Raw genomic sequence first — 9,548 nt, forward strand, 5'->3', positions numbered from 1 at the left:
CCAGAAGTGGTGCTGTGGCTCAAGTGGTAGAGCACCAGCCTTGAGCTGAAGAGCTAAGGGACAGCGCCCAAGCCCAGAGTTCAAACCCCACCACTGACCAAAAAAAAAAAAAAATAGATGCAGAAAACTGGAAGGGTTTGGCGGGAGGGAAGGAGCATTCAGGGAAGACAACAAGTCCTAGAATGGCCTTAGGAATGAAAAGGCCAAAGCTGGCTTTCCAGAGTAAAGTAATCTCACAAGCAAGGCAAAGCCTTAGTGTCTGAGAACGTGAGATCTCAAGTCTCCCTGGAGAGCTTGTCCCCAATACATGAGTGGACTCTCCTCCAAGGAGAGTTATTCCCTGCCTGAGCCCCTTGACGGGCTTCCTAAATCCCCAGCGTCTGTCTTTGCTCATTTCCACTTCAGGGCCTTCAGTTCAGCCACCCACTGAGGTCTACGTGCGTCTGATCCAGGCTTGTAGGTACCCTGGAAACTTCTCCCCCTCCTTTGGTGAACTTCAGAGAAACTTTGTGAAACATCGACCAACGAAGCTGAAATCCCTCCTGCGCCTGGTGAAACATTGGTATTATCAGGTAAGGGAATCGCCAGGAAGGAGGGCAGGAAGGAGACTGGGAGGAGGGAGAGAAGGAGAGGAAGAGTTAGATTTCATTCTTGGAAACTGCATGGAGGGAAATGAATCCAAATATTGGTGGCACCTCTAAATCCCAGCTACTTAGAAGACAGAGAGTTCAAAACCAACCCAGACAAAAAGTAAGACCCGCCCCCTCCCCCACCCTCCCACCTCCCCCACCCCCAACCCCCCCACCCCCTGCCAAGTTCAGCAAACAAGCTGGGTATGGTGATTCACACCTCTACTCACAACTACTAGGGAAGTACAGGTAGGAGGATTTCAGTTATTTTCAGACTTTATCTGAAGATAACTAAAAAAGCAAAAACAGCAGGTATGCTGATAGCTCACACCTATAATCCTAGCTACTCAGGAGGCTGAGATCTGAGGACCACGGTTCAAAGCCAGCCCAGGCAGGAAAGTCTGTGAGATTCTTTTCTTTTCTCCAATTAACTACCAGTGACGCTGTGGCTCAAAATAATAGAGCACTAGCCTTGAGCAAAAGAGCTCAGGGACTGTACTCAGGCCCTGAGTTCAAGTCCCATAAGTGAAAAAAGCAAAAAGGGCTGGGGGCCTGGCTCAAGTGGTAAAGTGCCTGTCTAGCAAGTGTGAGCTTATATTGAATTCAAACCCCAGTATCATCCAAAAATGGGAGTCCCGGGGCTGGGAAGGTGGCTCAGTGGTAGAGCGCTTGCCTTGCATGCCTGAGGCCCTGGGTTCGATTCCTCAGCACCACATAAGCAAAAAGAAAAAAGCCAGAAGTGGTGCTGTGGCTCAAGTGGTAGAGTGTTAGCCTTCAGCTGAAGAGCTGAGGGACAGCACCCAGGCCCAGAGTTCAGGCCCCATGACCGGACTCCCCCCCCAAAAAAGATATGGAAACAAAGACGGGGCTCCCTAGACCAGTTGCCCCCCAACAAATAAGTGGGCTGTGTTCCTAGGTATCATGGTCATTCCAGAGTGAATAAGTTCATGGCAAGTTTTTGTTTTTGTTTTTTGCCAGTCCTGGGGCTAGAACTCTAGACTAGAACACTGTCTTTGAGCTTTTTTTGCTCAAGGCTAGCACTCTACCACTTGAGCCACTACACCACTTCTGGCTTTTTTCTGTGTATGTGGTACTGAGGAATCAAACCCAGGGCTTCACGCATGTGAATCAAGCACTCTACCACTAAGCCACATTCCCAGTCCCAATAACTTTTTTTTAAATTTCACACCTGGCACCCACACAGAATCAAATAGAGTTCAAAATGTCCCGATGAAGGTTTTTGTTTCTTTGGTTGGTTGGTTTCTATTCTTTTTTTTGTCAAATCCTAAAATCATAGTCACAAATTAATGTCACTAGTAGAGACCTAAGTAGGCTATAAAACCAGCTAGGTGATGGTGGCTCACACCTGTAATCCTAGCTACTCAGGTGACTGAGATCTGAGACTCACAGTTCAAAGCCAGCCCCTGGCAGGAAACTCTGTGAGACTCTTACCTCCAGTAAACTGCCAAAAGATCTAGAAGTGGAGCTGTGGCTCAAGTCATAGAACTCAGGGACAGTACCTAGGCCCTGAGTTCAAGCCCCAGGAACCAGCATCACACACAAAAAGAAAGCAAGGAAGGAAGGAAGGAAGAAAGAAAGAAAGAAAGAAGGAAGGAAGGAAGGAAGGAAGGAAGGAAGGAAGGAAGGAAGGAAGGAAGGAAGGAAGGAAGGAAGGAGAAAAACATAAACAAGAATCAACATAGGTAAAAAATTGGATTTTCCAGCTTCTGGCCCAGTACCATCTTTATATATAATCTTGGATCTCTCTGTCTGTCTGTCTGTCTCTCTCCATCTATTTCCACAGTATGTGAAAGCCAAATGCCCCAGGGCCAATCTGCCCCCTCTCTACGCCCTAGAACTACTGACAGTCTATGCCTGGGAAGAAGGAACACAGGAGGAAAACAATTTCCGGTTGGAGGAAGGCCTCACCACGGTGATGGAGTTGCTCCAGGAATATGAACTCATCTGCATCCATTGGACTAAGTTCTACTCACTTCAGAACCCAATCATTGGTGACTGTGTCAGAAAACAGCTCAAAAAACAGAGGTACCTGCCCAACACATCCCTTTGTGGGGGAAGATAGAGACATAGAGAGGGAGAGACAGACAGACAGGCAGGCAGGCTTCAGGGAAGCCTAGTTTAGAGTTTTATGGATCAACTTTATTAAGGACACAGTAAAGCTACCATAGCAGCTAGTGTTGAAATCTCCAAAGGAGAGTGTCTCAAGTTTGCAGCCTGTCAAGATCCTGGGGAAGGGAGCTTTCAGATGCTTTGTGCCTTTTTCTTGTTCCCAAAGCTACTCACTACTTTTCATTTTTAGCCCTCTTGCTCTCAGAAGACCATATCAGTGCTTTGTATTTTCTGTGCTGGTCCTGGGCTTGAACTCAGGACCTAATGCTGTCCCTAAGTTTCTCTTTGCTCAGGGCTAGCTCTCTGTATTTGAGCCACAGCACCACTTCCAGCTCTTTCTGAGTCATTTATTGGAGATAAGAGTCTCACAGACTTTCCTGCCCAGGCTGGCTTCAAACTATGATCCTCAGATCTCAGCCTCCTGAGTAGCTAGGATTACAGGCCTGAGCCACCACCACCTAGCTGCTGAGTCTTTTTATACAAGAGGGAAAAAAAACAGGGATCCTATCAAAGGATTTATTATAAAGATATCCAGAAAATTGTAGTTAGAAATACCTTCAGCAACCTACAGACATTCGCTACTTGTCTCCTCTCCTTACTCTTCTCTTTTTTTCTCTCTCCTCTCTTTCTTTCCCTTCTTTCTCTCTACCTCTCCCAATCTCCCTCTCTCTCTTTCCTTCTTCCTCTCCTGACCCTCCCTACTTGTTCTTTGCTCCTCACTGCCTGGGCTTTTCTACCCAGGGTGGCTTTGAACCATGATCCTCAGATCTGTTTCCTGAGTAGCTAGGATTACAGGCGTGAGCCACCAGCGCCAGGCTTAAAAAAATAATGCTTAGCCAGCTCAGGAGGCTGAGATCTGAGGATCGCAATTCAAAGCCATTCAAAGCCAGCCCAGGCAGGAACGTCCTTAAGACTCAGAAAACTGGAAGTGGCTCTGTGGCTCAAGTGGTTTGAGCTGAAGAGCTGAGGGACAATGTCCAGGCCCAGAGTTCAAGCCCCACAACCTACAAAATAATAATAATTATTATTATTATTTATTCAATATTTATATAAAGGAGAGACGCTTGGAGGCTGACTAACCTCTTCTTGTGGAGGCAGGAGAACTAGAATGGCTGAGAGCCCCCAGCTACTGGCTGTGAGAACTTAGGGAAGTCTATGCCTCAGTTTCCTTACCTGTAAAATGGGGATAAGAACAAGAACAATTGGGCTGGGAAGTTGGCTCAGTGGTAGAGTATTTGCTTCACATGCATGAGGCCCTGAGTTCGATTCCTCAGCACCACATAAGCAGAAAAAAGCCAGAAGTGGCACTGTAGCTCAAGTGGTAGAGCGCTCGCCTTGAGCTGAAGAGCTGAGGGACAGCGCCCAGGCCCAGAGTTCAGACCCCATGACCGGACCCCCCCCAAAACAAAAGAACAAGAACCAGAACAATTATAATAATTGTCCCTCACCTTATAGAATTGTAAAGGTCAAACTTGATCTACATGGTTTGAAGTTCATCAAAGCCAGTTACTGATGGCTCACCCCTGTCATCCTAGCTACTCAGAAGGCTGTAATCTTAGTTTCAAAGCCAGCCCAAGCAAAAAACAGTCCATAAGACTCATCTCCAGTGAACCACCAGAAAACTAGAAGTGACTTGACTTAAAGTAGTAAAGTGCTAGCCTTGAGAAAAAATAGCTCAGGGACAGTGCCCAGGCCCTGAGTTCAAGCCCCATGACAAGAAAGCAAGACAGAAAGCAAGACAGAAAGAAAGACAGAAAGAAAGACAGAAAGAAAGAAAGAAAGAAAGAAAGAAAGAAAGAAAGAAAGAAAGAAAGAAAGAAAGAAAGAAAGTCATCCTTGTTATGCTTATCCAAAGACACTTAGCACTCAATCTTACCTTGTATTTGAACAGCCCACTGTCCCTTTGAAAGGTCACCTCCCCAAATGCACATCTGTTATTGCTCCAATATGCCTCTTGAGGCCTCCCACTCTCCACTCCAAGAATTCTTGGAAATCTCATTGGCTTCATCCTCTTGCAAGGTCTCTGGGCCCTCCTGGACCGCCAGCCCTGGGCTGCATAAAAGGTTGCTGAGAGGTATCTCCTGGCTTGAGCCTCCAAGCAGGAAGAAGCCTGGGCACCTCTCTTCCTGTGTTACAGGCCTATCATCCTGGACCCAGCAGACCCCACCCACAATGTGGCAGGGGGCTACAGATGGGACATAGTGGCTCAGAGGGCCAGCCAGTGCCTGAAACAGGACTGTTGCTATGACATCAGGGAGAGCCCGGTCCCCAGCTGGACTGTGCAGGTAATGACACTTCCCCACACTGTCAGGGGCTTGAAGCTCTGAATACGATGACTGCAGGGTTGGCTTCTCCGTTTCTGTACTGATGACTTGCAGCTCGGAGGCAGGCAGCTTGAGGCCCTACTGCACCATCATCAATTCTGTGAGCTTCAGAAAATTCTTGAGATCTCTGTTTTATTTTTGTGCTGGCACTGAGATTTGAACTCAGGGCATGGGCACCGTACCTTAGCGTTTTCATTCAAGGCTAATTCTCAAGGACTTCCTTGAGAATCTTCCAACTGCAATCCTCAGATCTCAGCCTTCTGAATTGCTAGGATGAACAGGCACGAGCTACCAGCCCCAAGCATTCTTGGGCTCTCTAACTTTACATTCTTCTTCTCTTTTTCCTTCTTTTTTCCCATTACCAACTGGAAAAGCAGTTGAATATTCCTGATCATTCTTTTTTTTTTGGGGGGGGGGGGCTGGTCGTGGAGCCTGAACTCTGGGCCTGGGTGCTGTCCCTCAGCTCTTCAACTCAAGACTAGCGCTCTACCACTTGAGCCACAGCACCACTTCCAGCTTTTTTCTTTTTGCTTATGTGGTGCTGAGGAATCAAACCCAGGGCCTCAGGCATGCAAGGCAAGTACTCTACCACTGAGCCACCTTCCCCCTCCTGATCATTCTTTACATGAGCTAAACCCAGCCATGTCAATCCTATCAGCTGTCAGGTGCCAACCCTCCACTTGGAGTTGGAGGCTGGAGGAGGGGGAGGCCCAAGAACCTCACTGTAGGCTACTAAGAAGCAATTTCATTAAATGCATTTGCACAAAACTGCTAGGAAAACTATCAGAGATACTTCTAAATAAGGCAAAACACCCAGCAGATGAAAAAACTAATATTATATGATATCACATAATATATATTATATTATATATTATTATATAATCAGATATTATAATATCAGAGGCTTTATAAGGAACGGATTGCAAGTAGAGGACCCACTAACCAAATGAAGCCTATGAAAAATATGTCTCTAGATTTTTCTAGAATACAAAAAACCATCATGCATGGGGCTGGGAAGGGGGCTTAGTGGTAGAGTGCTGGCCTAGCTTACATGAAGCCCTGGGTTCTATTCCTCAGTACCACATAAACAGAGAAAGCCAGAAGTGGTGCTATGGCTCAAGTGGTAGAGTGCTAGCCTTGAGCAAAAAAAGCTCAAAGATAGTGCCCTGGCCCAGAGTTCAAGCCCTAGGACTGGCAAAAAAAAAAATCATGCAAAGACTGAACCCAAGACTTTGTGTCTGCAAAGCCCACATTCTAATGCTTGAGTTACAATCCCCAGTCCTTTGGTTTTTGAGACAGGATCTTCTGGCTACCTTTGCCTCTGCTGGTCTTGAACTCATCATCTTCCTGCCCCTCCTCCTCTTGACTACTGAGATGTCTTTTTTTTTTTTTTGGTCGGTGGTGGGGCTTGAACTCTGGGCTAGGGCGCTGTCCCTCAGCTCTTCAGCTCAAGGCGAGCACTCTACCACTTAAGCCACAGCGCTACTTCCGGTTTTCTAGTCATATATTGGAGATAAGAGTCTCACGGACTTTCCTGCCTAGGCTGGCTTTGAACCTTGATCCTCAGATCTCAGCCTCCTGAGTAGCTAGGATGACAGGCGTGAGCCACCAGTGTCTGGCTACTTTTTTTTCTTTTTCTTTTGAGACAGTTTCTCCAAATAGAGGCTGGCCTTGAATTCACTATGTAGCCCAGGCTTCCCTCAAAGTCACAATCCTCCTGCTTTAGCTTCCAGAGTGCTGGGATTACAGGCATGTGCCATCGTGCCTGGTGTTGCCAAGACTTTTGTCTTGAAATAGCAGAAGGCTTTGAAATGCTCGGATGCTGTTTCTGTGGCTGTGGCAAAAATGACACAGGTGAAGGGAATGTGTGTGTGTGTGTGTGTGTGCCAGAGCAGTGTGAGCTTAGCCTCTCTCTCTCTCTCCCCCATCCCACCTCTCTCCCCCCCCCACCCCCCTTCTGCAGACAGCACCAGACATCCAGGTGACAGTGAAGCAGTGGGGTCACTCGGACTTGATCCTCTGGGTGAACCCTTATGAATCCATCAAGAAAGTTAAAGAGAGAATCTGCCGGAGCCGAGCCTACTTGGGCCTGCAGCGCCTGTCCTTCCAGGAGCCCGGCAGCGAGCGGCAGGTACTCAGCAGTCACTGCTCCTTGGCCTTTTATGGAATCTTCTGCAGCACCCACATCTGCCTGCTGGACACAGTCTCCCCAGAGTTTCAGGTGTTTGTGAAGAACCCGGATGGTGAGAGCCACGCCTACGCCGTCCACCCCTATCACCCCATTCAGAGCCTGAAGCAACAGATCGAAGACCGACTGGGGCTGGGCAGCGGGCAGCAGCAGCTGGAATTCCGGGGTCACGTGCTGCAGGACTGGTTTGATTTTGCCTACTATGGCATTCAAGACAGTGTCACCCTCACCCTCTCCAAGAAGAAGGCGGAAAAAGCTCCAATTCCACGCGCCTAGCTTCCTCTAGAAAGTTCCTGTGCATCCCTGCGATGTCATCCTGAACCCATCCTCTCCTCTATCATTCCGGTTCTGTGCTGGGGCAGCCCTATGGCTCCACTGACTTTATTAATAGTTGTCCAGCCATGCCAGTAGGGTGCCCAAAGAGATGTGAGACCAAATAGACAAATGGACAATGGCCAGACCCTATGTACCAGTAGAATTCTGGTCTATAACTTTCTTTAGCAACTACCTGAGAAAGCAAACCACAGCCTTCCCAAGAACCAACCAGAAAGCAAGTCAGGACTCAGTCAATTGCTTCTGGCTTCTCTAATTCCTCACCTCATCACTTCCAATTTAGGGCCAATCAAGGGAGACAAGTGAGCTCTCCAAACCTCTCCTGGCTGGCCCACCTCCAACCTCCCTCCATCAACTCCCTCCAGAAGCCTTTCCCTTGTTTGGACTGACTAGTGAGCTTTCTGATCACCCTGCCTGGTCTTGGACTCTCAGTCAAATGTAAGGGATGGTGGTTGGTTCCTTCCAAGGTTTTTGTTTCTTTTCTTTTCTTTTTTTTGGTGGCTCAATCTTTTTTTTTTAATATACATTTTTTAATTGTGAAAATACTGTATAGAGGGGTTACAATTACATGGGCAAGATGAGTACATTTCTTATCAAGCATTGTTGCCTCCTCCTTTGTTTCCCCTTCCCATCCCTTCTCATCTCCCACCCCCACCCCGCCCTCCCCCTTCCAAGGTTTGAATAAAGAGCCCCTGTCTCATTTGGATGGTCCATTTCCATGAGTACTAATGCTGTTCTAATGGTTTTTACTTAATCATTTTGAGCCTCTCAACTCTGGAGATTTGAAGATGGAAGGAAACTGAAATAAAAAGAGGCCAAGTCTGAGAGGCTGAGGTTGAGGCAGTTTAAAAACTCCCCTTAGGGGCTGGGAAGGTGGCTCAGTGGTAGAGTGCTTGCCTTGCATGCATAAGGCCCTGGGTTCGATTCCTCACCACCACATAAGCAGAAAAAGCTGAAAGTGGCACTGTGGTTCAAGTGATAGAGCACTAGCCTTGAGCTGTAGAGCTGAGGGACAGCGCCCAGGCCCAGAGTTCAGGCTCCACAACCAACAAATAAATAAATAAACAAAAATAAAAACTCCCCTCAATGGGGTAGGAATGTGCTTTAGTGTACCTTAGTGGTAGAATACATGAAGCCCTGAGTTCAATTCCTCAGTACAGCATAAACAGAAAAAGCCAGAAGTGGCACTGTAGCTCAAGTGGTAGAGTGCTAGCCTGGAGCAAAAGAAGCTCAGAGACAGTGTCCAGCCCTGAGTTCAAACCCCAGGACTAGCAAAAAAAGAAAAGAAAAGAAGCCCACGAGCCAGGAGCTAGTAGTTCACAACTGCAATTTTAGGCTGAGATCTTAAGATCACAGGCCAAAGCCAGCCCAGGCAAACAAATCTGAGAGATGTGTGTATGTGTACACATGTGTGTGTATGCATACATTCATGTATTGGCATGTACATATGCCAGTCCTGGGGCTTGAACTCAGGGAATGGGTGCTGTCCCTGAGCTTTTTTTTTTTCTCAAGGCTAGCACTCTGCCACTTGAACCGCAGCTCCATTGCCAGCACACACCCCTTTTTTTTTTGGTGGTTAACTGGAGATATTCTTATCTTGTGAATATTTCACCTTCAAATTGGAATCCTCAGATTTCAGCCTCCTGAGTAGCTAGGATTAGGCATGAGATGTGTACACCAGGCTCCGGTAACCAGCAAAAAGCCAAAAGTGGAAGTGGCTCAAGTGGTAGAACACCAATTTCTAAAAAAAAAAAAAGAAAGCAAAAACTCCAGGCTAGAACCTGGCCCCTGAGTTCAAGTCCCATTATCAACACACACAAAAAACAAAACTCAACTCTTGACACGCACACAAACAGTATATAATAGTCTACAGACTTTAAAAACATCTTTCTTATCAAAGTACGTCGTGTGGTAGGGTTTATGCCAATCGACGAAAGCTTCCCT

At 47.1% G+C, this 9,548-nt stretch overlaps 1 protein-coding gene across 1 annotated transcript in view; it reads left to right on the plus strand.

Moving 5' to 3' along the window:
• Oasl (2'-5'-oligoadenylate synthetase-like) overlaps positions 1-8,154 on the plus strand; it is a 26,740-nt gene extending 18,586 nt beyond the window's left edge. Inside the window, exons 9-12 of the mRNA XM_013014288.1 lie at positions 406-572; positions 2,434-2,675; positions 4,897-5,044; positions 7,047-8,154. Coding sequence (XP_012869742.1) covers positions 406-572; positions 2,434-2,675; positions 4,897-5,044; positions 7,047-7,547 — 1,058 coding nt within the window. The 3' untranslated portion in view covers positions 7,548-8,154. The remainder of the gene's footprint in view (positions 1-405; positions 573-2,433; positions 2,676-4,896; positions 5,045-7,046) is intronic.
• Positions 8,155-9,548: the final 1,394 nt, after the last annotated feature.

The sequence above is a fragment of the Dipodomys ordii genome, unplaced genomic scaffold (genome assembly GCF_000151885.1).
Source record: "Dipodomys ordii isolate 6190 unplaced genomic scaffold, Dord_2.0 Scaffold23, whole genome shotgun sequence".
In the NCBI taxonomy this organism is placed as follows: Eukaryota; Metazoa; Chordata; class Mammalia; order Rodentia; family Heteromyidae; genus Dipodomys; species Dipodomys ordii.